This window comes from Haliaeetus albicilla, chromosome Z, assembly GCF_947461875.1.
Source record: "Haliaeetus albicilla chromosome Z, bHalAlb1.1, whole genome shotgun sequence".
NCBI lineage: Eukaryota > Metazoa > Chordata > Aves > Accipitriformes > Accipitridae > Haliaeetus > Haliaeetus albicilla.
In genome coordinates this window covers 19,922,410-19,950,065 of record NC_091516.1, presented here as the reverse complement: position 1 = coordinate 19,950,065, position 27,656 = coordinate 19,922,410, and the positions used below count along the sequence as shown (strand labels likewise).

The window sequence follows — 27,656 nt, the reverse complement described above, 5'->3', positions numbered from 1 at the left end:
TGTGTTTGTGGGTTGTCCTTTTAAACCATTAATGCATATGCAAAAGATTCCCTCGGTTGCACAGTGACTAGACTGGTAGAGTGCTGCTATGGGAACAAAATGTTTCGACAGTCGTTTAACTTTATGGCACCATTACTTTTGCTTAAATGAATGGGAATACTCTTGCTCTTAAATTTCAGTAGGTGATGTGTTAGATTGTGGCTGAAATAATTTAGCTGTTTTACAGTCAAAAGGAAGTTTTCATGGACTTCGAATGATACTTAGTTTGTAGGCTGTGTGTGTGTGTGTTTTCTCATATATTCAGAATGAGAGGGACAAAGAATATTTGAGAACATTTAAAATTGCCTTGCACATAAAATACTGGAATAGTATATGAGGGTTGACTGAAGTTGTGGCTAGCAGTAGGAGCATTACTGAAGGATCTTGATTGTGCTCTTTCACCATTAGGTCATGGTGATTTGCAGCCTTTCATGTATTACATATCTTGGCCTTTTAGTCTAGATGTTAATTTGGCTTGTTCTGCAACAATTTGAGTGAGGATTATGTGAGCATGCAGGGAGGGGATTGTATGGTTGCCAAAACTATACATTATAACAACTTAGACTATTTTCAACAAGGAAAAATGGCTGCACATCTGAACACTAATGAGAAAAAATTTTCTTTGTATAATAAAGAGGAAAAGGTAACAAAATAAGGAAGGCTGTAAATGAAACGTAACAGTCTTAATACTGTGAACAGCTGTTCTTAAACAGATATTCAATATTATCAGGGTCTGTAGATCATTATTCTTCTTCCTTTATCAATTACGTAAACTACATCACAGAAGATTAAGAAAATACTATTTTGGAAATAATAGGATTTGTATTACTGTGCAAAGTTTTGGAATGCAGCTGAAGGGGGAGAAATGCCAGCCACCTGCAGCAGTAACTTCTGTAAGTCTAGGTACCTTGTGTCTTCCTGAGTACACCCAACTTTTAATTGCCTAATTAAGAACTAAATGATACAGGTGTTTGTGTGTGTGTGTGTGTGGTGTTTGTTTGTTGTTGTTTTTTTTTTTTTTTTTTTTTTTTCCCAGAAGATAATGTTAGAGTTACTGCCATTAATTCTGTAAGGGGTCGTGGAACTGCTTGGCTGACCTTGTATAGCCTCATGATTTGGAACTAGTGAGGTGATTCAGAAATAGCTGTTTTGACTCAACCTTCCATTTGCTGTAATTCTCAGAAACTTGCAGTGGTCAGAGGAGAAATTCTCTTGACTTGTATGTAGTTTCCTGGTTGAAAAGCCACGATTTTAACCTATTTTCTAGCTCACCATGCTCTACTAGCAGGAAAAACCTCTTACACTGAGTCTTACCAGTTTCTTTTTCAACTGGTTTCTTTCTGTGTAAAATACGGTTTGAAACCAGTGTAGTGCTTTTTACTCAGTGGGCTTACTTCCGACTTTAACTCAACTACACTAAGTCTGACATTCTTTTTCACAACTGGTGACTGATTCATCATGTCTTCTCCAATCAGCTTGGACTTATTAGTATGCATAGCTACAAAGTTCAGTTGCATAGTTTCTTAAAAAAAAAATTAAAAAATCAAACTAAATGTTACAAGTTATTGCCAGACCACAGTGTTAGCTGTTTACATGCAGTTTGCCTGGTCTTAGATTGGTGTGAAAGTTAAGACAATACCAAGTTGCAAATAGTTACACGTAGTCAATTAATTACCCATTACGGTTAGGTATTCTTCTGAGTAAAATAGGATCAAGATGTCTTAGTGGTATTTATCAGAGGAATAAATCAACAATTTCCTTCAAAAACTTATCAAACAATGCTATACATAGAAGAGAAAATAGGGCAGCAAATTGCTAGAACAAGTCAAGGAATGCACATACCAGTTTTAGCAATTTTTCTTCAAGAAAAATAAGAGGTGACATGCTTGTTTTGTGTTGACTTCTTTGTACAACAAGTGCAAATGAGACAACTGTAATGTCCTGATAATTTCTTTTAGGATTTACATAATTGTTCTGTAGCTGTCAGAAAGCAAGAAAGTTATAGTGTTTTAGGCACATGGATTGATGCTGGTACTTGTAATTTGAGAACACTGTGCTTGGCTTTATGCACCATATGTCTCACACAGTATTAGGGGAAATATTTTTAACGTCTGTGCATGTATGATGTGTTCCACCTTTCCTTGGACAAAGGGCTAAAGATATTACCTTTGCTTTTATCGTCACTTTCCAGTCCCTAGAAAATTAATCTCTAGCATCACTTACTTTTGTTCCAGTTCTTCGTAATACCTTTCTGCTTAAAAAGTAGTGAAGATCCAGTCTGCTAAGTTTCTTTGGTAAATAGTTTTCTGACTTAGTAGCTGACCATACTGCAGGTTCTGAGAGGAGCAAATAAAGAAATTATATTTTTTTGCTTCACAACCTTATAAGTGAGTGTGCGTGTTCCAGGTTTTCCCGCAGGGGGAACTGTGATGTGTGAGACACAATTCTGTATCTGTAGTTAGGATTATGGCATGAAAATGTTCTGTAATAAGAAAGATCTGTTGCACGGTGAGTCAAGAGATTTTTGAGTATCAAAGTTGGATGGAATGAAGGCAAAACCAAACAGGAGATTAAAGATCTTCTCATGCTATACCAAAGTGATGTGTAGTTTGTCTGAAATCGTATTTCACTGTAGGAAAATCTCTATCCCTCTTAAAAAAGAAACATTATTTATCTAGTAGTAGTCAAGCCAGAAAATCATACTTACAGAAATCTCGTATGTCCATCTTAAAAAATCAGCTTTCTCTGCCAAAGATAAATTTTACATTTCCATGTGAATAATATAAATTTCCCAATGAAAGTCAATCTTACCAGAAAGGTTGAAATATAAGGAAAGATAAGAGATGACAGGATTGAAAGACAAACATCCTACTTGGAGCCTATTGTCCGTGCTCCTAAAAGGTATTACTTTTGTTGCCTTCTTGTGTTGGGCAAGTATTCCACTTTCATCAGGAAATGCAACAATTCAGTGTTATATTTGACAACACATATTTGAAAATCTTTTTTTTTTTTTTTTTTTTTTGAAATGTGCCATTCTGGTTGCCCAGCTGTATTAAAGGTTTATATATGCCATCCTTCATCCTCTTTCCCCCAATAATCTCAATGTTTGTGGTTAACTGTGCCATAACTATGTGTAAGTAGTAGATTTTTTAGTTCATTAGCACTTCTGAAGCAATTTTTTTTCTGCCATGCTGGGAATTTGAAGCCATTTACACCTCAGGTGAGAAGAAACATCATTTGACACCAGACAGACTATTTCAGTTTGATTTTGATTGTTACTTTGGCTTCCTAACTTTAAATAAATTTTTGGACATGTTAAATAAAAACCGAGGAAACTTTAATTAAGAAAATGTCAAGATAAAGCTTTTTCATTTTTGAAAAAGTTATTATGTTCTCCCAATCTAAGACTAACAGTGACATTAAATTGTGAACTGTTATGAATTACTGAATCTACTGGAGGGTATTTTTTGCGGGGGAGAGGCAATCATTCTTCCTCTTTTTCTTTGCTATAAACTAAATAAAGCCTTTTAAGTTTGCAAGGATAGCACTGTTCCTTTCTATTTTACAGAGGGAGGAGACAATCAGAGAAACTAGCTATTTATCAGCTGCAAATATTGACTTAAAACTAAATTAAGCAAAGCTCATTTTTAACTTTTAGCTTTTATAAATGATTGTGTACTATGGTAAAAATACATACATGAAAGACCTTGCTGTATCGTGTGCTTTTAGAGCATAGCCTTATTCACTGTATTTTGCACTCAGAATTTTCTTATCTATATTCTTCAGAATAATGGATAAACTGAAGCCACTGGGTAATAACCATTGAAAGCTTCCATGATTTAACCAATCCTCAAGATCATGTTTTATGATAAAGTGTTCTAGAATAGACAATCGGCAGAACACAGTCGTTCAACCCATTTCATTTTATGCTTTATGAATTGTGGATTTCTAGTTTTGTTTGCTACAAAAAGATAAGCTTGTATGTATTTGCCACAGTTTGGGGGTTTTTTTCCTAATTTTTCTGCGTTCCGTGCAGGCTCTTATTTTTAGAAAAAATATGAAAAAACATATGTTTAAAATAAGTTCCATGAGTAACCACTGAGTTTTACCAATAATGATACTCAGTGCTTCCCATTCTGTTCTGCACATGCTTTTTCATTATAACACGTGGTCATTAAAATGGAATTTTCCTTGCTACATTGTTTATGTTACAGTCAGAATACTGACAAAACACAATATGATTTCAAGTTTTAATTATTTCAAGTTTTCCATCCTTGTCATTACAGTATGAGTTTGAATTTTGGGGAACAAGGATGTTTTGGCTTTTAATGCAAATATAATCAAAGCAAGATTGAAAGAAACTCTTAAATCAAGAGACCATCTTTCCTTTGGTTCTATGATATATGATTGTTAGAGTGAACCTGTGTTCTTCACAGCCTAGTTTGTTTCCAAGGCATTTATATTTACTCCAGATTATTCCTGCTGCATCATTACCGCTTTAACAATTATAAAATCAGGGAAATGCCCAAATGTATTAAAATTTATCTGTCTGTTGTCAGAAAGATATGCTGAGATCCATTGCCAATTTTATTACTGTTTTAATATTTTCAATATAAATTATTACAATTAATTGTAAGTATTATTACTTTAATATTAATATTTTAGAAGATATCAATAAAACAATTTTAGAAAGTTGAATGAGCAGCCTTTTGGATTTTACAGGTAATTATATTGCTTCATGCCCTCTGTATTCAATGCGTCCTTTCTAAATGTAGAAATATTTTGCAATTTCATCTTTAATTCTTATAAAGGACTTCTTAGGTTGTTTGATATTTTTGCCAGTTTAGATCTAGGAATGAATTTCTACTTCTTATGGAACTGCATTGTCCAAGATCCATTATCTGAATAATGACCTAAACAGAATGAAAGAGAGGTATAGAACTTTTGCTACCATTCCAGACATTTCAAATGGGACTTATCTCTCATTATGTTTAGAAGTGGTAGTAACATCTATTTCTTACAATACCTTCCACTGATAAGGTAAAAAATAAGAAAGTTTTTCCTCTTCCCAATTAGAAAGGGAATATTTATATGATATTAGGTCACTTGCATGGTTTTGGAGGCTTTTCCTGGTTTGGTTGCAAAGGGTATAGGTATTAAGAAAGGGAACATGTCTGAACAGTTTTTCACAGGCTAGGGAACCTATGTGCTTTTACATTCATCTGTAGGAAGGAGCATACAAAAAAATAGGAAGGATCATAAGTATTAAATGAGCTGGGAGTAGAGCCGTTATCCAATGGAGGTATCAGCATTCCTGCGCAATATATTTAATAATTATCCTAAAAAGTCTTAATATAATGCTATAAGGTGCGCATTTATTTAGTTCTTTTTTATATAATAAATATAGATAAATAATAAATTTAGTTATTTGTTATATATAAAATATATAATGTATATGTAATAAATGTTTATCTTAAATGTGTTTATTTTATCTATCTATCTATCTATATATATCTATATATAAAAAAAATAAATGATGTGTACACCTTACAGTTTTCCAATAGCATTTTTAGGATAATTGTTAAATAAAATGTTAAGTAAACTTGTATTTTTCTATACACATGATTTCCATTGCTTGTATATCCCATCTGCTGTCATGTCACAGTCTGCTGATAAAAATTCAACCATTTAGGTTCTTTGGAACAAGAACATAGTAGGAGCACTCTGGAGAATCCTCCAGAAAGAACTGTTAACAAAAGCAGGCACAATGGGTAAGAGGTAATATTTGCCAGATTCAGTCCACTGTAATTTTCCTTGTTTGAAAAACATGTAATATATCTTTTAAATTTAGCTTTATGTCTGCCTTTTTCATCGTGTCTTGTTTGGGCAGTGAGTGTTGTAAACTGCAGATAATTTATCTGAGACAGAGTGAGCAGCGCTAGCAGAGCAATCTGCATCATGGCCTGCCATTCACACTTCAAGTAAGTTAAATAATAAACCAGTGATTCTTCTATGACTAAGTGATCTAAAAGGTTTTGACCTTGAAACAAATATCTTTTTCATAGTTGCTTTTTAATTTTATTCTAATGATTTAAGGAGGTATAAATATAGCTACATATCTATATAAATACATCTATGTAGGTAAATATATCTGTGTAAAAATACAGCCTCACCACATACATACTCTAGGCGTCAGAAAAATTCTGATCTAGTGTCTGACTCAAACGATACATGCTGAAATCACCTTAAGGAAAAGAAAAAGTTGCTTTTTCAGTTCCCAGTTCATTAGAAAGGCTGATTGAATTTGTGTTCCTGCACCATGACAGGAGAAAGCCTTGCTAATAGATCTATTTTTTTCATATTAAAAGGTCTGCAAGAATGTCAGGAAAAAAAAGCATGAGTCAGTCAAATAGGCTCTGTTGTCAAAAGTCTGACTGATAATTAGTCAGTCTGATAATTCCAGCTTCTAGCAGTATAGATGTGTTGTGTATAGGTGTGGTGAGGACTGACACCCCATTGCAGAGTGGACATGCAGGTGTTTTCAGGTGGGGGAAATAAGAACTCCCTTACAGATCCATTTTGAAGGGAAGTGACTGTAGTGTTTTAGTACTTAGTAGGATGTTGCCATGCCTTTGTCTGCTTAAAGGTAGTGTTTTTTTAATGTGAACAGCTGCAAACATCGCTCAGGGTCTAGGGAACTTGCCTCCTGTGAGGTAGTGGAGAGATCAGTCCATTCACCTCAGCTATTTAAACATTACGGTTTGTTTTCACGTTTACTGGCCTTGCTGTGACTAAGTGGAATATTTGCTATCTTAGATTCAGTTAGGATCAGGGTCTAATATTATGTCTATGATACGGAGTCAGAAAAGAATCCCTTTTCAGGAGAGTATTTATGCATGTAGTGTTTGCTCTTGATTTGTTTCATTGCAGATCCAATATGCAGAGCTGTAATTCACTTCACTTCTACTGAGTAACTGCAAAGTGATGGCACAGGAGTAGGCACTGTTGTATGTGTGTACAGTTGGATATTGCTGCAGAAAAGTAGCATACCTGTTCTGTATGCTGATATTTTACCCTCTAACGACATTACTTCCAACATAATTTCACAGTCCTCCGTTCCCTCTTTTCTATGATATGTTTTTAAATGTACCTAATTTCCAAGGGATTTCGTTATTTAAGGCCTCATGGGTATCACTGTGAGGAAAAGGTAGAACCACTGAGGGTGACAGTGATGATTACATAGTCAGAAGAGTACATAAGAGAAAACAAAATATGAAGCAGGACAGTGTGTCAGCAGATTTTTTTTTTTTTTAACTATACCTCTGTAATAAAACTGTTGTAAGAGATTGAAAGTATGATAGAATTGAAGTAATTTAAACAATATTTGAAGAACTGGGAGTGCGAGTAATAATGCTGTATACCAACAATTTTCATGTGAGAGCCAGGACTGTAGCATTACTGTCATCCATTTGATCATGATGTGTTGCTTTAAACTTTCTCTAATGAATTTGTGAATGAAATTTCACATTTGTAAATTTATTCCAGTGGCAATGCTGTGCAGTGATCTGCATTTCCATTGTACAAATTGATTTTAAGTGTGATGATTGGGTATCAGTGTAAGATATTTTTTTTCTTTTCCCCTCAAGGAACTTCAGGAAGTCTTCTCTCCACCTGTTGGGAGAGGATTAGAAAAAAGCAGATAGCAGAACATTTGTTGGAACTCATTTGAGAAAGGCTTGCCTTTCAGTTAGTATTTATCTGTTGCTGGATACTAAGTTCAATTCCAAATCAAACAGTTGTTTGGACTATCGAATAGATGTGCTTATTTGAGATCTCAACTGCAGAAATAAAGGCAGGTTTATAGATGAAAATGAACAAATCGTTTACACAAGTAATGAACAAATTACACCAATACTTTCCAATACATTCCTGAATCCACAGACAAGACGGAGAGTGAACTCTGTATAGATAAATTCAAGCTGTCCTCCAAAATTCATTGTAAGTTTCAGTACTTAAATAAATGATACATCTTTGTCCTAGATCCCAAGCAGTCTCTGGCACAAAGATTAGTGGAAGTTTGGATTGGAAGTTTGGGGCTTCCACTACATAATTTCAAATAAAATTGTTTGATGTGGAAGTGTCTTTGTGGTAGTACAATAGTTGTGACATGACCAAATTAATGTATCTGGACTTCTTATATTCTGGGCTTTTTAGACATGCTAAAAAGAAAAAAAAAAAAAACAAACATGAAAAAGAAGAGGTGACTTAGCTAAAATGTAAAAATAGTGATTCGTATTTATTTGATACTTAAAGGAGATGACTTGCAAAAAATAAAAATAATGCTTGAAGCAAATTATTTATTTTTGGTTTCAGAGTCCTTAAAAAATGATGAGGCAATAGTCATGTGATATGTGGGGGTAGTCCTGGGCTCCACAATTCTAATAACTAGAAAATGACTTGTGTGATGGAAAATTTCTAATGTAGGCAAAGGTAACAGTGTGCACACTGTGGACATTGAAAAACATGATAGACTCATCTACAGGTACCTGAACAAGATCACCTTTTTGGATTTTATGTTGTTTTTAAGACACAAAGCATATCTACTTTTTTCTTCCCCTTGTCTTTTAACCAGTGACCTGCATGTATCTGTTTATACAAGCATCTTCAAACTTGTGCTGGCAGCAGTGATGGATCTATTATGTGGTAGAGATTAGGGATGAGGAATTCTGGTTCTGGATATCAAGGGCTTAGAGACTGCTTGGAATATACATCCTTACATTTTTTCACTTAATCCAATCATTTCTGTTATTCTAATTTAAAAATAAATAAGTATATAAATACATAATTCTCCTGTCAATAGTGAAAACCTCTAGCACCTGAGGTGAGGAAGCAAACAAAGTAACACATCATCTCGACAGCTGAATAAATTTCTTCAGTAGAAAATCTCTTTTAAAATTGACAGCATGCTGCAGCATGCAGAGTACAAAGGACAGGAAATATTTATAGTTTTTTCTCCTGACTTCTGACCCTTGAAATCAAAAACACTTTCCCCACCCCCTCAGTTGCTGTTAACCCACAGGAAAAATGAGTCGCTTTTCTTGGCAGAAATTGGTTTTAACAACATTAGGATGATGCAGCTGTCTTCATACAGTAACATACATAACAGAGTCTGAAACATTATCCCAAACTTAGACACGCCCCCAAAATTTGCTTGCCCTTTTTACATAAGCTGCTAAAGTTATGCAGAAAATCCATATTGTGTAGCTTTCTTTACACTTCTTTTTTCTTTTACACCAAATAAGGAGAGTTGGAAAGTGTTTTGAAAAAGTTTTCTGTTGACTAACGACAAGGTGCCTAAGTCATTTGCAACTGTATACTTCAAATGAGGCTTTGCAAAATATTGAAAAATTGGTTACAGCTGGCTGCACACCCTGACAGTTGAAAATAAAACTCCCATACTAGTCATAACTAGAAATTCAATTTAGCTTATGCACAGTGAGAGCAACAAAACATAGTTTCTTTCCAAAGAGGCGACAGTGCAGTCAGAACTTCTACAGCTGCCTTTCGTGCACTGATAATTAAAAGAAATCAAAACAAAATCCCTAACTGGAAAATACACACTCCCTTTATAATTACCTATTTCAAAGCTGTAATTGAGCATTTTATTATAAAGATGCTAATCAATCCAGAACAATACTCCTGGGAGAGCACACACGTCCAGAGACATAATGGTTATAATAGAAATGCTGCAGAAACTTTACCAGGTTATGATTAGTTGCTCAAGCATTTCTGTTGTGAAAGATGAAACTCCCACAAGGTGTATTGCAGTGTTCCATGTAGAACTTCTAGACTCATCTTCTATGATTTAGAAATATTGAAAAAATAGATGCTTTGTCATTGTTATAAATAAGCAGAATGCATTCATTTAAAAATAAATAAGCTTTCCTGCAGCTGGGCAGATTCTTAAGTAAAAGAAATGACTGAGTAAAGGAAGCCAAAAGAGGAATTGTCTTTCTAGATTATGCTTTTATTCAAAATAAATAAATAAATAAATAAATAAACAAAAATTCTAAAGTATCATTATTTGCAGCTCCCCGAAAAATTTTCTGTTGAGATTTTATCTCTGTGGGACAGTGCTAACACTCCAGCAGGAATGGTTGAGTCCTGAGTAACAACTGCCATTTACAGCCCTCTTTCATAGTGTAATGTGCACAGCTTTGGAGTTTCCTCAAAAGATTAGCAGCCACAACATTGTGGCTGTTGAGACAGTGCTTTGTGTGGAATTCGAGTATTTCTCTCAAGTGGGTGGCATGTTTCTGGAGAGGGAGCACAGTAACTTTTACCTGCGTGTGTTTGGGAAGCAGTGTTGCGGTAACACGGAGGCTGAGAGTGCTAATACAGAGAATTCCATAAAATTACACAGCACGTTTCCTCCAAGTATTATAAATAGTTTTATTTCATGTTCTAATGAGAGAATTAATGAAAGCTGAGCCTTTGAAAGTTTTGAAATATTTTAATGGGACTGTCTGAAGACTTAAAGTTACTGTGCACTCCTACAGGATACTGGCTTTTGTGATCACAGCATATGGTATTTTGTACTTTGTTATCTGGTACAAAGCACCAGGGTAAATTTCTAAAATGTTTTTTGATAACCACCTACGTGAACTCTTAATATTTCATTAGTTCTGGCTAGGTAGAAAGAAATGTGTAGTTGAAGGTTGGGTTCTTTCTTTAGTTTGAATGTCATAGCAGTCTGTTTTCAGACTGTTTCTTTCCAGGTAGAAATGAAAAAGCAGAAAGAAGTAGTCCTGGAAGTCTTTGCCAATGAGACATGTGTCTGAAAGGCAGTAGATTGTCTCTTCTACCTTTTGATACAAATTTGAACTCTACCAATCTGTCCTTTTTGTGGTTGTGTGTGTGTGTTTGTGTGTGCACATGTGTATGTTCTTAAACTTTCTTGCTCTGCAGATGTTGTGCTTTGCTGGTCATTAAATGCATTGCTTTGTCTTATAGCTGTATTTTTTTATTCCTTCTGATGTTCAGATTATCAAAGACTCTGAAACTCTGAATGACAGAGTGCTCTAGTCTAAACCACTATCTTTTGTGTTGTCTCAGCTATGTATTTTTTATAAAAGGTGACAGACATAATTAGGATAATAACCTCCATTTTGTGTCCTATCTTCAGTCCGGTTTCTTTCTTATGCCTTTTGACTGTTCATTTAGAAGACAATGGTGCCTGCAGTTTGATTATTCACCAATATAATCTTTTGTAATATTTTTTTCTCTGATTTATCTTGCTAATTTAAGAAAGAAGATATAACAATTGCCTCTTTCAGAAACTAAGTCATGTTCTTAACTAGGGAGAGAGGTGATTGAGTATATATGTAAACCAATAGTATGTAGCAAGTTCTTTAGCAGGATGGAACTACTCCAGTATATGGGGAGGAAAACAGTTGTTGCTAAATATGGCATCACCTGTATAATATTGTTGTGCACACATATACCCTGTCCATGTCACAATGTATCTATGTTACAGCAATATTTCCATAGCTGTATACAGTACAGTTCAAATTTATTTTTTCCCTTACCCTTAATGAAAATAACATTCATTTTGGTGGGTAGCGCATATTCTGGCTTTCTTACTGAGAATTGACCAAAAGAGACTACAAAAGAAGCTGAAGATTACACAATGTAAATATGCAATTGACAATTATATTAAAAATTATTACCTTGTTGCTAAGGACAGCATGTTTGGAAGAGAGTAAAGTCACATTTAGTTTTTCTTTAATGTCAGCCCAAAAAGACGAGTGCTTGGGAAGCTGTCACAGGACTTAGACTTGAAAAGTACTTGCTGAAATGTTTCCTGAGAAGGATGTAAAACCAGTGAAGAATATATAGCATATATAGAATGCATTTTAGTCTATTCTAGCAGCCTATAACAGAGTTGTAAGAGGATGAACCACCGGTCTAACAGGGATTTCTTTTTATTATCACATTCTTGTACCTAAGACATTTGCGTGCCAAGTTCCCTGGACAAAACTATGTCAATGAAAGCTCTGCGCATAGAAGCTGCACCACTTCAAAGCACAGAGAAAATCTTAACCTCAAAAATCAGAAATGACTGCATGTGTACTGATTAATGCTTTGCACAATCTCCGATTGTTAGATTGTTAAAAGAGTATCAGGTTTTATGATGGAAATCTTTTGTTGTTCTCAGTTTGCTTTCACCAAATAAAATGCAAGAGGTCTGTGGGGATATAACCATTCTGCTTCTCACTCTCCATTTAAAGAGGGTTGAGGTATAGGTTCTATGAAGCACCTGAAGTGCCACTTTAAGTGGCCATTCTAAGCCACTGATTTCTACTAATTACAGATAAAGATACAGTTTTTAAGGCAGTCTGTAAAGAAAAGAGCATTTTAAACCATGCTGTCTGACCCTGCTGATGATTTTACAATTTTATTTGGTAACAAAACCAGCTTGTCAACATTAGGACATTAGTTTGGTATCTAGAAGTGTACCAAGTGGTACTTTCCTTAATAAGGAAGCTTCCAACCATAAAATATCTGTAGGCTTTTGTTGACTTCTAACTGTTTTTCAGAGTTCATAACATTACTTTTACTTTTTCTTTGAGTGTAATAAAAAGTATTGTGTGTTACAAAGAGATTTTGTAGTTCTCGTCTTTTTTCCAAGAGGAATGGTGGACAACTGTGTGCCCTTATGCTGTATCTTGGTATGGGAAATGCATAGACCTTTTTATTGCTTCAGGAAGTTTTTGTACTTTATTATCAAATCATTTTATAATGCCAACTACTTTTGAAAAATAACCATTTCAGCTCCCCATCTCTTCCTCTAATACGATTGTATTGCCATCAGCAACGTTATAATAAAGTGCAGTCAGGCTAAACTAGCTGCAGCTGGATTACTGTCCTGTGTGTACTGCAAATTCACTGTCTCAGTCAGTCATGCTTCAATCTGATTAGGCAACAAGTATATTGGATAGTACTGAAACAAAACTATAAAGTGAAAAGGAAAAAAGTCATAAAGGAAGAAATTGCAGAGGAGTATAATAGAGAAAAGATGCCTTGCAATGTTGAGATCAGATTTGACCTGTTAGCTCCAGACTTGCAAACATATTTCTAGCTTTATTTTAGTATCTGCAGTACCCAATATGCTTCAGCCACACCTGATCCTAAAGGTGAGGGCCAACCTGAATGTTTCACAATTTCCATGCTGAAAAAAACACAGAAGAGGCAAAATTCTTGTGAAACAGAGGTGGCTCTTTAGATATAAGCAATGTTAGCAAGCCTATGTCATGTGCATAGGAGTGGAGGTGTAGGATCATTCTCATTGCTAGGTCATCCAAATAACCTAGCTCTGGGAGGAAGCAAGCCACTGAAAGGTGCTCACTCTGACAGTAACTGTGGTCTCAGAATTCAGCTGCTCATCATGCAGTCTAGCTGTTCTCCTTAGGAATGGTGCTTTTCCATAGGACTGCTGGGAGCATCTGCTTGGAAACTGGTTTTGGAGCCCCTTTTCCCAGGAGTGTCTGATAAGTATGTGGTATGTGGCCCAATGGCTTAATAAACATTTTGGTATGTGGCTCACATGCTCATAGGTTTAGCCTAGCCTAAAAGGTGGTAGTCGCACAGATCCAGTGTTGTTCAACTAATGCAACAGACAACAAAAGAAGACTAACAAACTGTTTGTGGCAAATAGCCTAGTACAAGTGATTTGCTCTTTGCTTTTTGTTCTTTTGAGACAAAAGACAAAGGCAAAATTTGGTCTCTAAGTGTTTTTGCATAAAAACAGTCATTGTATTTTTTCTTAAGCCAGACTTTGGAAGTAAAGAATTAATAGAATCATAGAGTCATTTAGGTTGGAAAAGACCTTTAAGATCAACAAGTCCAACCATAAACCTAACACTGCCAAGTCCACCACTAAATTGGGTACCTAAGCACCACATCTACACATCTTTTAAATACCTCGAGGGATGGTGACTCAACCACTTCCCTGGGCAGCCTGTTCCAATGCTTAATAACAGTTCCAGTGAAGAAATTTTCCTATTATGCAATTTAAACCTCCCCTGGCACAACTTGAGCCATTTTATCTTGTCCTATCGCTTGTTACTTGGGAGAAGAGACCAACACCCACCAACACCCACCTCGCTACAATCTCCTTTCAGGTAGTTGTAAAAAGTGATAAGGTCTCCCCTGCATCTCCTTTTCTCCAGGCTAAACAACCCAAGTTCCCTCAGCCGCTCCTCATAAGACCTGTGCTCTAGACCCTTCACCAGCTTTGTTGCTGTTCTTTGGACACACTCCAGCACCTCAATGTCTTTCTTGTAGTGAGGGGCCCAAAACTGATAACAGTACTCAAGGTGCAGCCTCACTAGTGCCGAGTACAGGCCTGTTGATAAAAGTGAGATTTGCTATTTCATAGGCTAGTGTTTACCTCTTCTAAATGAAGAAAAATAGATATTCTACAAACCTTATTGTGGATTTCACCCTGTTTATTTTCTGTGATTGGAGAAAGAGTATAATAACGCAGATTAGCCAAGATATTTATTATAGCTCATTTTCTTTAGCTGCTGCTTTCTTTCCCTCCTTCCCTCTTTCTTTCTTTCTTTCTTTTTGTCTTCCTGTCTTTCTTTCTTTTTATCTTTTCTTTTCCTTTTCTTTTTTTTTTTTTTTTTTGAATGAGAGTCAGAGAATAATTTTCTTTCTTTAATTTCTCATATGGGCAAAGTCAGAGCTGGCTATTTCAGGGTAACTATAGCTAAGTAATTGACAGGGTCCTTGAGTGACAGTCGTCAAGACTGGGGTACTGGCAGAGTTCATGTTTTTCAGGCAAGAAGTCAGTCTTAGTAGGAGATGTTTCATCACAGAGTTAAGAATTCAGAATGCTCTAGTGAGTTGTTTCTGCACCATCAATAAGAAAAGTTCTTATAATCTGCAGAAGTGACTAAGATGGCAGAAGTTTGTAAGCACTGAAATATGTGACAACTTACAAAATTGGTATCTTAGTTCATGATTTAGAATGTGAGTGAAGCTGTATAAAGATCAGGCTAGGCAGGGGTTTTTATGTATGGTTTAAGTTTACATGTGAACATCAGTATTTCTGTAAGTAAAAAAATATGAACTTTTTAACAACTTTCTACATGAGAAAAACAACCCTATGATGTGATTTTTAATGTACCTTGCTGTCTTTTAATTAATTTATTCAGTAAATTAATTTCATTTATCTGTTTACTTTATTTCTTCAGTTATTGAAAATCCATTTTCTGTTTTGCATGATAACAGAAGAATCCGTGCTGAAGTCTAAAACAGAATTACAATGTAGAATCAGATTGAATATATTAAGTTGTTTAATATAAGCAAAATTCCACCTACCACTGCAACTCAGAGGTGCTTTTATAGTGTTGTAGTTCAAAGGCCTGCTTGAGATTACAAACTTGCTGTTCCAAGGTGGGTGCTCAGTCATGTTGGAATAACTGCAATTGAGAAATTCAGGAATGATAGAGGAGCATTAAGGAGTATTGTTTTCCGGGGACTGGTAAGATTAAGCTTTGGAACACTCAACACATCTGTCTTAAATTCCTTAATCATGTGTTTGCATTTTGGCTTTTTTAAGAATAAAACCAGAATGAAGCATGGAACTTCTCCAGCAGGTCAACTATGAAAACTTTTATCATGTTTAATGAATAAAAGAGCAAGCTAAATGTGGAACTTCTGACAGTTTCCCTCATTGCTTTGGAAAATACATTTAATTCCCTTTAAAAGTCCCAGAGGTATTTCTGAATTGATTTTGGTTAAACAGCTTATGAACATTAATTTTATGCACTTTTTCCTATTCTTTCTAGTAACGGTTCAGCTGTCAATCAGGTTTTTGCAGCCAAGATTTGTCTATGAAATCTGTTTATTTTCTTCTTTAAGGAGGCATCTTAGTTTATGTGCAAAGATGTGAAGTATTGGGACTTCTTCCTTGATTTGGTTCTCGTAATGTTTCAAATTTCTTTTTTGTACCTCTTCACTTGCATATGTATAGTATTAGAAATCTGTGGCTAGGGAATGGATATAATTTTGGATTGTGGGTGTGATGAATGAAGTGTAGAAACAGCATGTCAACAAAGTCTTCTGTTTCAATCTTTGCCTGCCAGTTGTTCTTAGAGAAACACTGTTTTTTTAAAAATGTAAAGTGTACTCAGTTGTTTTCCCGTAAGTCCTTGTGGCAGACCAAAGATGACCATGAACTAAAATCCTATCTCTGAACAGTTTCAAACTTCAGAAAAGTTGCACAAGAAATACTGTTTGTGCAATAGCTCAAACGAGCTGTCACATATTCACATTGCTGTATTCCAAAATTTTGTAAGTAAGTTACTGTTTTTTTTCCATGTGGCTCCCTACATCTGCTATGACTTCTTTGTGTTCAGGTCTCTTTTGAGAGCTCTTCCCTGCTGTGCTAAATTTCTGTGTTGCATTATCAAGCATTTACATGCCCATGCAGACATTGAAAAGCAAGCAGATAAATAAAATTATTATTTACTTTTTTTTTTCATTCTAAGATTTGCCTCCAGGTAAGCATTTTCTGTAACTTTAATTGTCTTGGAGCAGGGACCATCTCCTCCTGTGTACTGTGTTAGCACCCAGAAGATTAGTTTTGGTACTAAGGTAAACAGACTGCACAGAAGTAGTTCAGTGTTCGGATGTTTCGTTCACCCAGTTGATGCTTTTGAGGATAATTGGTATATGTGCCCATGCCCTGGTACTATCATCTGACATGCCCCCACTGAGGAGAATTCTCTTGTGTCTCTGCATTGAACACTCTGGGGGGCTGGACATCTCCACTTTTACTGATCTTATTGATAGATAAAACTAATCAGAGAAAATCTATCCTCTTACTTACATATGTGCTAATGATAGATACATTACCTACCTTTGGTTTTCACTTTTGTATCCAAATTTGTTTGTCTGGGGAAAGAGACCAAAATAGCTGTTGCGGAAGAAATTATTCATAGTTAGCTCTTTCAGAGCTGTTATGAGAGTAATTTTTGATTATTTAATACAGCAGTTACACAGTACTTACAGTAAAATAAAACTAGCTTTTATTAAAGCTTTCACGAAGAGACATTTTTTTGAATAACTATTGATCTCTCTGTAGCTATAGTGATCAGTTCTATCAAGGAGGAGCCCCATCTTTCTTCACTGGTGCAGTGTGAATGCTGTAACAGGGGCTGCTAAGAGAGTACCTTACTTTGGATGAATTCTGCAAGACAAATCTTGGCCCTCTGAGGAAGAGGCTAGTATAACCTGGTGCTGCAAATGCTGTTTGTATTTTCACTGTCTCTGGTACCATACTCCAGATGTCACAAACCATTGTCAGGAGGAAATAGAAAAGGGAAGAAACTACTTCATTTAAGAATTAATAATGCATTAGATGAACATTTTTCTTTGGAAATATGAAGGTGGCTTGATTTGGAAGTAATACTTAGTTGATAATTTAGTTTAGTCCTTGTAAGGAATTGCATCTCCATGTTAGTTTTCACAAAGAAGCCACGTAGAGACCTACATACCAGATGATTACCAATGTCAGAGTTGGTACAATTGTCAGTAGCAGGGTCCCTAGCTGAAGCTATCAGGTTTTGTAGGTAAAGCTGAGGCAGACTTGTGTGGAAAGCCTTGCTAGCACCTGAGTGTCTCTTGGCTTTCTTGTCTCTAGTGTTATCAACCCATCATCTGCATGCCTCCACTAACAGTATATCTTCAACTCACTTGAAAGGAAAAGGACCCACCTGCCATCTTTATTCAAATGCATCTGTTTACTTGACCTAAAATACTAGAAGTTAGCTATGGAGGCATAAGCAGGTGAAGAGAGAAAACAATAGGCAAAGGGTCTCCTGGAAACCTTAGTGTGTTTATCAGGTTAGCTAAAGCCATGACACTCAGAAGCAGCAAAGAAAGGAAGCAGAGGCCCTTGTTTTTTATGGTCTGAGTGATAATGAATATCAGCTTCATAGAGACAATGAGTGCAGTATTTCTAAGTGCTTGTATATGCATTTAGAGTGGGAGAATGGAATGGGGTTTTTAAATAAACCCCCCCCCCCCCTCCTTTTTCTTCTCGATCTTTTCTTTGCCAGGTTTTCTGATCCATCCCTTCATTTGCAGACAGCTTGTAGAGGATAAATACATATACACATACCAGGTTCATGAGATCTTTAAAATTCGCCTTTTTTTCCGAAGCAGATAATAATATTTTTTATGTTAGATACCACATTTAATATTTTGGTGGGAGTGTTTGGAATGTGTGAAAATAACCTCCAGTGCTCCATTAAAAAACAGTTGTGTAAAACAAGCACTTTCGTGGTCACCTTTTTTTTCCTTCCTCTGCTCCTCTTGCAAATTATCAGTGTTGTTTCCTCTTCAATTCCTCCTCTGCTAAAGGGAGCAGTTTATGGTTCAGACACAAATCCTAGTACCCATCACATTTCTGCCATTCACCTTCACGTATCAGCTAGTGAGTTTGCATGCCAAAGAAAAGATAAAGTTTTGGCCACAAATGAGCTGCCTTTGGAGATGGTTGAGGGCTCCCTTGTAACTCATGCAGTCTAGAAGAAGCAAAATGAAAATCACCTCTTCCTTGAAAGTACATTTCATACATCTCCATCTTTGTGATAGCATTGGAATCATTACGTAGCAGTTGGCTCCAATACGCTTGCACAGACGCAAATTGAGTACGACAGGACTGATGTCTCATGGACTTTGCTGTCATTTGAAATGCTGGCATGAAGATGGTAGTGATGAAAGTGGGGAGCTGGTGCCTTCAGCATTTTGCCCATGAAAATTTTCATCAAATTTTTTTGATGGCAGTAGCAGATTGAAAAGATTGTTTTACAAAAGAGATTCTTAACAGCCATAGATTTCTAACTGCTGCTCATACGTCTTCTTCCTTGAGTAGATTCTTTGAGCATCGCACTGCACTGTAAAATGGGCTCTTTATACCACCCACAAATCTGTAAGGTGTGTGTAGTGGAATGGTAATCAGTATAATTTTTTTCTCTGCCCTTTTGGTTTTTATCTTCACTGCATGGAAACCACTCGTGCAGTAATGAAAAAGGTAGTATCAAACTTGCCAAAGTTTATATGTTGCAGACCCTGCAATCAGAAGATTGTAGGTTCAACTCCAGCTAGAGAACCTGGTTGTGAAAGTTCGTCATGTAGATGGTCACGTACCTAAGTTGGGCCACTGAATAACATAAAAACAACCAACAGGTAGACAAGGCTGCTAAGGCTGAAGTGGCTCAGGTAGATCTGGATTGGCAACATAAGGGTGAATTATTTATGGCTGGGTGGGTCCATGACACCTCAGGCCATCAGGGAAGAGATGCAGTGTTATTCAGTACATCAGTAAATTTCAATGTTATTTTAGTGACAACGTCAGGCTATTTGGGGATATCTTTAGCATTTCTTATGAGAGGGAAAAATATTTTTATATTCCTTAATTTCTGTTATTGCTCAGGTGTGGTAAATTTGGGCAAGAAAAAAACCCGCTTTTTTAAGTCAGGTACTTGAACTGCAGTGCTCACAGCATATCATATTAAATTACGCTTCATAATAGATGAGACAGATTGAATTGGAATCTCAGCCCTTTATTCAATGCTGGATTTCTGTTTTTCTGTTAGGCATAATTCAGATATGTCAGGAAATCACAACAGGAATTTTAACCGTTGAGAGCTGTTGAACTATTCAGTATGCTAACATTTGATGTCTAGCTTTAAGAACACCTCATGAAGCAGATTTTGCTGTGTTATTCTTGCCAGATGCCAGGGCATCACCTCCCAGTATGCTGCTTGCAAGTGGACTTTTTATTCTGGATATTGAATCCACTTTGATTCCCTTCTTGCAACATGACTATTCCAGTGTTATATTATGCTTCATTAACAATGACAGCTCTTGTGATTCAGAAGGTGCTGTTGAATACAACAAAAGATCCAGGGTGTGACAGATGCTTGATTATGGTAGAAAAAGGTGCTCTGAGAAATATGTTGGGACAGTGCTAACATATACGGTACCTTGAATCTTCTGGTATATGCCAGTGCCTGAAAAGAATCATGTTTCCTTTTCTTTCTCCCTTACCCTTTTGTCTTTTTAATTGTTTTGTATCAAATTGTGAATGCTTAGAAAAAAAGAGAAGACTTCTGCCCTATTGTTGCTAACTGTATTTTTCTCTTTTTCTTATCTGTTCCACAGGCTCTGAAAATACTTCATCTGAAATTTCAGACCAGACAGACTCACAGTGGCTTCTAAGCCAGTGAGAGCAAGGCTGCAAAAGCATGCTGGTGCCAAGCTGTCAGATGATGCACGTAGCCAGGCCAATGGTGGTGCTCCTGTGCTTGCTACTCTATGCTGATGCTGAAAGTAAGCTTACTATTCATTTGTGCTTAGGCCTTGGCCATGATGAACAGTTTTGTTTCCAGCTGGTGGTTACTAAGGGTCTCAGATTGAGTCTCCTTTTGAGTAATTCTTAAAACACTGCGAGGTCCTGTCTAGATCACAGCTAGTAATTTAAAAGGTTTATTTATGCAACTTCCTTACTATTTTTCTTCTTAATACCCCGTTTCTTAAGCCACTAATGGCTGCTGCTCAGATGGTGGAGACCATTGCCACAAAGTTACATAGTCAAAACAAAGACCAACCTTGCTTACCAGACAGTGGTCAAATCTCTTAAAGACATCTGTCATTCTTTGAGTATTTCTTTCTTAACATCATTTAAACAAACAAAGACACTGCCCTCCAACAATTAATATCCACTCCAATTAAAATTCCAGGCTCTTTGTAACTACCATAACAGCTGTTCTAATGTATTATTTCCGACAGCTGTCACAGAGTACAGTATCCAAACAAATCAAGCAGAACTGACAACTTAGTGGCTGGCCTAAAAGTGTGACAATTCAGTGAGGAAAGGCACCTATGTTTACTTGTACTGAGGGGAAACTGTTGGATTTTGGTCAATTAGTTTACCTATTAATGGGAAGATAATATCTTCTTTTGAATTAGGAAATCATTAGGTCTGCCTTGTTTAGATGTGTTACTTCTCCCAGCTGTCCTGTGGCTTCTTACAGAAGTAATGTGCAAATGAGAAAAGCCATTTGCTTTCCACCTGTTGACCTGCAGGTTTATTACAAGCTGACTGTTAACATTCACTTGATTGAGGAATATTTTCCTATTGAATCTTCATGAGTCCATGCAGATACATCACCAGTCGGTAACTTTGTTCCAGCTCTGACTTTCAAAGACTTCTATGGTTTTTCATACATCTGTGTAAAACCAAGGAGCAGTTGAATTAAGTAGAAACACGGAAGAACAAAACCAGTGTCAGTAAGGTTGGATAAATCAGTTCTCTGTAAATACATATTGAAGAGTTCCTTATTACTCCACTTATCACTTGCACTCGAGGTATACTAAATTACAACAATAAAAGAGATACAAAATCTTTCCACTTCCTTGTGTAATAAGACTTCCTTCTTTTGACTGTAGTTCTATGAAAGTGAAGTAAATAAACAAAAAAAAAAGGATAAAACATACATGTTTGTTGAGTACTGACAGCTGAGATTCTTTGGCCCCTTTCCAGGTAGATAATGACCAGCTGGGATGTTTGTGTCTAAGGTGAAGCCAAGGACATTTTAACACTTTAGCCAGCAAATAATTAATTGGGAAGTGGGCCCATATGTTGGATGTTTCTGCAGTTGTACTATACCACTTATTTTAAAAGTAAATTCTGTGCTTAGCAAACAAAGATTTTTAGAAACTGGTATACCTTTTCTGCTTCAGATAATGGAATGTCTAACCTCCTGTAGGCGAGTAGTGAATGATTTTTTGGTTTCGATAACCCCAGTCGGTTATCAATTTGCGAAAAGACAGTCAAACCTCAGAAACTCCTTTGTTAGTCTTTACTTGTGAGAGAAAGATAGAGTTTCTGTAATCGTGTTATGTTAAACAGGAGGTTCCCTCTTTCATCATTTTTCTCTGTGGGGAAGGAGGATGGTTTTTTTTGAAGGTTAGCTTGGAGTTTACTTCAAAATTTGCTAGTGCCTGAGTACACTTTCTAAGGGAGTTTTCAGATTCAGTTTTCCAAAACTGCTGTATTCCACTTATGTTTCTATTTATTTAAAAAAAAATGAAACAAAATAGAAGTTGGCTATTAACCTTTGCTGGCTAGGGCTAGGAGGACTTTGTGGTGTTGCTAGAATCTGTGGAGCGTCACATGCAGAGTAAAGGTTGTAAGACGCACAAAGATTATCTTTTTGTGGGAGTTACTCTCAGTGAAACCTGCCTGGACAACAAGATGCAGTCTTAAAAGAAACTAAGAAAGAGTAAAAATGATGTAGTAATAAATATTAATACTAATTAATATTGGATAAGTAGTAATTTCAAAGACAGATTCTTAATCATCATATTCTTTACAGGACTAGTGTACTATCTTGAGTAGAGAACAAAGCAAAGGTCTCCTCAAGCTAACAGATTAATTACTTCTTTTCTTCTATTCCTTAGAGAGTGATTTATACCATACTGTCATATTATGTGATCATTAATAGTTTCATGTGGTTATATTAGTAGATAATATGTTAGCAGCGCTGTTAATGTAAGTTGGAAACATCCCACCCTAAATACCACTGATCATCTTTCACAAATGTACAAATCAGCTGAGTTTTGTGCTAGATGAACTCACATAAACTAATCCTTTATGATTTTGTATATTTGTCTATGTAATTAGTAGATATTACTAGGCAGAGTTACAAGAATAGAGGGTAGCTAAACAAAGATATATTAGGATGTCTTCTTGGAGGGATTTATAATGTTGCAATATCATCTATGGTTATTACTTAGTATCTATTGCATCTTATTATTAGCCAATAGGAGAAAGAAAATAACAGTTTAAAAATACTTACAAATAGAAAAATAGGAAGATTTAAAAAAGTTAAAAGATGAGAAAGATTCAACTAAGAAAAAGTTGAGAAATACTGCTAGAATTTTGGAACTAAATTATAATGTAATAGTAATTTCATTAAATATTTTTTTCTTTAAAAGAAATAGAAATGCTTTAAGACAAACTCATTTGTGCTATGTACTAGTCAAGATTTTAGGTCAGAGTCTCTGTTAAGACATTCGAGAATAGAGAAAAAGCAGACAATTATGCTGAGAAGTGGTAGACTAAGTATCTCTGCTTTTACTGTTTCTGTATTTTCTTAAGGAGAGAATTGAGCTGGACAATATAACTTTCTAAGAACAGAAGTGCAGTTTCTCACCTGATCATTTAAAAATACTGTTGACTTGTTAGAATTTTGAAAGCTTTATTTCTGTGGGTCTTCCCTGTTTTTTTGTTGTTAAGAGTTTTTGCTGTCTGGATAGTGGTACTGTGAAATGCAGGAAGTGGGTGAACTCTTAGATGTACCAGGTGAATATGAAATGGTCACTTTAAATAGTCAGGCTTTCATCTAATCTGGTTAGCTCTTACTTTATGGGGAAGAGGCTTCTCTTTTGAAGTTACATTTATTTTCTGCTTATTCCTAATAAAAGGTGCTACTGAGAAGTTGTACGAATGCCCACAATTTGTATAAATTAACATAATCCTTTTTTACAAGGTGCACTTTACAGTTGAAACTGATTTTTCAGCTTCCTACAACCTTTCCTGCATTCCCTTTCTTTCCAAGGAATAATAGAAAGAACTGGATTTGAAAGGAGAGAGACAAATCTAATGCAAGATTTTGTTCACTTCCACTGACTTGGTTTAAATTTTAGCTAAAAGACTGTGATACACCTAACACAAACCAAAGAGTCTTGTGATAGCTAGATGTCAATGCAAAGTCTCCTGTATTCTACTCAGATTTAATGATTTCATTCCTTTTACAATATAGTGCTGAAAACCATACTGCATATTCGTCTGTCTCTTCACCTATGAGATTAAAGAAAGAGACTACGATTATCAAGGAATTAATATGCACAGGCTTTTAAATTCCATAAATATTTATATATATATATACAAATGGTATACATTATATGGTATGAAATACATTGTGTGCCATATATGTGTTTATATGGCTCCACATAATACTGCCTTAATGCTGTGAGTTGTAAATTAATGTTTTTCTTTTTTATCAGTCTAAAAGAGGAGCTCTTTAAGAGTCATAGTAACATTTTACTTTTCACACTGTACTTTGTTTATTTCAAAGATGCGCTGAATTTCCACCGACATTATTTTATAGGCTGGGTGAGAGATAGCACAGGATCAGTGAGCCTTCTGTGTGCAGAGACACAGAAAGATGTGTCTTCTTCTTGCATGATTAGCTCTTCTCCTGGATTTCTTGAGGACTTGAAGAAAAGCTCCTGCTGTGCTGGAATTGGTCTGCCCTCCATTCTTGCAGTTACTGCTCCTGTTTGTACAGCTCTTTGTAAAAGGGTCACAGATCCTACTGTTGTCCAGGGCTCTTGAACTTCTTCACAAACAGTTGGCGGGACTATGTTATTTCCTTTTAGTGGGGAAAGGACACAGAAGGTGACATAAAGGGGACAAAATTTTTGTCTTTTTTTTTCTCTGTCACCATGGAAAGGACATGCCTTCTTTTTTTATTCATCATTTTTCTGTTGCTAGCACCAAGGTACTACAGAAAAGAAGATATATCCTGACATTACCGCTGTATTGTATTCTTTCCAGAGTAATTGCAACTGGATAAGGAACTCATACTTTTCCGATCTCACTATGAAATCACTGTTAGTGGGATCCAAGTAGTAAGCCCGCTTCATGCTTTTGAAGAGGTTCCCAATGGCAGTCCTTAGTACTTCTTTTCTCTTTACATACTACCCTCACAGCTGAGGGAGGGAATGAGACATCTTTGTTTCTCTCCATCATTGTGAAAGACCCCAATATGTTGGCATGGGCTGATGAACTCTCCTGTGGCCGCCTCTCAAAAGGATACACGATGGAAATGCCAAAAAACCTTCCCTGGTGGATTGGATGAGTGCACCATGCCCCTTATGTATGCAACCAAGATCTGATTCTGTTAATCCAGAAACTAAGTTTAATGCGTGACTGAGCAAAGTAAGCGAAATTGAAAGGTGGCAAAATTGCCTTTGCTCTTTTGCCTTTTATTGTTAGTAAAATTAAGTGTTACTTGTAAGTATAAGAAGTGAAAAATCTTGATTTTTTTTTTTTTAGTTGCCTCCATTTATATTTAGTATTTGTAGCTTCTGTGCACACTATGAGAGGATGTTACAGAATTCACTGAGGAAAGATGTTTGTTTAGCCTTGTTTGTAGAAGGACAATCTGCTAGTTCACAGTGTTTATCATTATCTGCCTTGTTCTCAATGGTGTAGATGGCAACTGTGTTGAGGCAGTACTTCTCTACATCTACTGAAAAATTGGTAATATCACATTGTTTGTCATAAGAAAAGTACTGTTTTTTTCATGTTTTCTAAATGAACTGGCAGAGTACTATCTACCTAGAAGCTTTCTGCATGTTCATCTGTTTGATAACAAGAAGCATGTATGTTTCAGAGACTCTTATGTAACAGATTTCTTTTTAAACTATAGAATATGGTATACTATCATCTCTTTCTGACCTCTGTAATGATGAGTTGTCAAGTTAATCACTAAGATCAAAGAAATATATAAAATCTAAAATGCTTTTAAAATGGTTATTCCTGGTCTTTCCTAGTATCCTAGTTTTTGAAATTCAGGAGTTCAGTTTGTATTAATAGAATCAAATAATTTTCTGCAGATATTCTGCATTCTGCTTTTTAGTAGTTAAATTGATTTTCAACACACATCTTGGTCCTTCTCTGCCCTGAGAAAGGCCTGATCATTAGCACTTCCAAATTCTCTGCTGCATTCCAGTAATTTTGTCTGTTTAATTCTTTTGCTTCATTCTTGGTTACATAGCTTCTGCTCTGACATTTTTCTTTTGCTGCTTCTTTTGAGATGCTGTTTTAGAAGAGAAGCCACAATTCTTTCTTCATTCAGTAGAAGTGGTTGCAGCTGCCTGTAAAAAGGCAAATAGAAATACTAACCATAAACAATACATTTATTGTAAATTGCTTGCATTCCCTATTGATTGAAATATGAATAATGTTTAGTTTACTCTCTGGCTCCTGAGGCTTATATGTCAGCTAGCATCATGCTGTCTAACAGACAAGTCTTCATGATCTTCTCTAGACCAGGATCAGGAAGGGCTAAAACTTAGTGCTGACAGGACAGTGATTACTTTTAACAAATGTTGGGGTGATTGAGACAAATTCTTGTTTAAATAGGATCTAAAGATGGTAGTTTAGTATTGGTGAAATTGGAAACATAAGACGGCTATTTTCTGTCTTTCTTCTTGTTCCATTTGCTTCCTTTGTTTTTTTTTTTTAAAGAACACCTGCTTTTTTTCCCTGTTAGTACCATTCTTCCCCTTTAAAGTTTTTCATTGTTTTTCAACAAGATGAAACACATTCATGCAGTCCACATCAAGATGTTTTTTCTAAGCACTTGTCTACAATACTAAACTAACCTAAATAGATCTTCCAAAACAATTATCTTATAGAAAGTAATTATCTTACAGTAACTCTTGCAACTAGGCATACATGGTTTACACTAAAAAAAATGCCTATTGCAGAATAGGTTCATAAGGACTATGTGCAGGCAAGCCCAACATAGAAATGATTTATTTTTTTGTATGTGTGCCTTTGGTAACTAGGACTAAATTTCTGTCATATTAGATTTAGATTTAAACTCTGACACCTTTAAAGAGATTATTTCAATTACTGCTTTCAATTATGGGCAGTAGCAAGAACTGTAAAATCCAAAGATAAAATCTTTGTATTCTTTATTGGTAATTTTTTCAGTGTTAGCTATCTTGATATCTTAGTCCTGATAGCATCCATTTTGTGTAAGATACAGCCCTTTGTTTACATTGCTCTTTCTTTTAATAATGATGATGTATGCAAGAAACATGGACTGCCTTTTCTGAAAAAAATAGCTTTCAATTTTGTTTTATATTCTTTTTTCAGGAATTTTTATATGTGCTCTCTACAGTTCGACCCTAGGATATTTTCCAGCTGATTTTATGAAAATTGGTATATAGCATTGCGAGAGTAATTTTACATTGCACTTGTTAAATATGATGTTAAAATATGTCAAGTTAATCAACCATCAGTTCTCAAAAGTTTTAGTCTTAGAGAAAAGTGGGACAGCTAGTTATACCAAACCATTCTAGATGTATTCATTTTGCTCTGCAGCAAAGTGAAGGCTTTAGAATATATGTGATAGTTGAGATGGAGAATCAGGGGAAGTGAAAACATTATGTGATAATTCCAAACACACTGACTTAGTCACAGAAATTACAGATAATATGGCTGTTTGCATAAACCAGAATTTATCCAAACCTTATTTTTCAAGTCCTTACATTAAAGCAAATTTGAATAATTTTATTCCAAGAGTAGCCATAAATACCACCATATCTGTTTAACTTGCTTTAAATTATCAAGTATTAACAGCAAAATTGAGAGCTGCTTGAGGAATATAGTTTTCCAATTCACATAATATTTAAGAAGGTGTTTGGGTTATCTCTAAATCTGTACATACAAA

General features: G+C 35.6%; 1 protein-coding gene across 23 annotated transcripts in view; it reads left to right on the top strand.

The window, feature by feature from the left end:
• The window catches only part of PTPRD (protein tyrosine phosphatase receptor type D), a 1,298,969-nt gene that overhangs the window by 982,841 nt on the left and 288,472 nt on the right, over positions 1-27,656 (top strand). For all 23 annotated transcript variants that reach the window (XM_069776173.1, XM_069776170.1, XM_069776168.1 and 20 more), the window contains one exon: positions 20,284-20,451. In XM_069776173.1, the coding sequence (XP_069632274.1) occupies positions 20,367-20,451 (85 nt within the window). In that variant the 5' untranslated portion in view covers positions 20,284-20,366. The remainder of the gene's footprint in view (positions 1-20,283; positions 20,452-27,656) is intronic.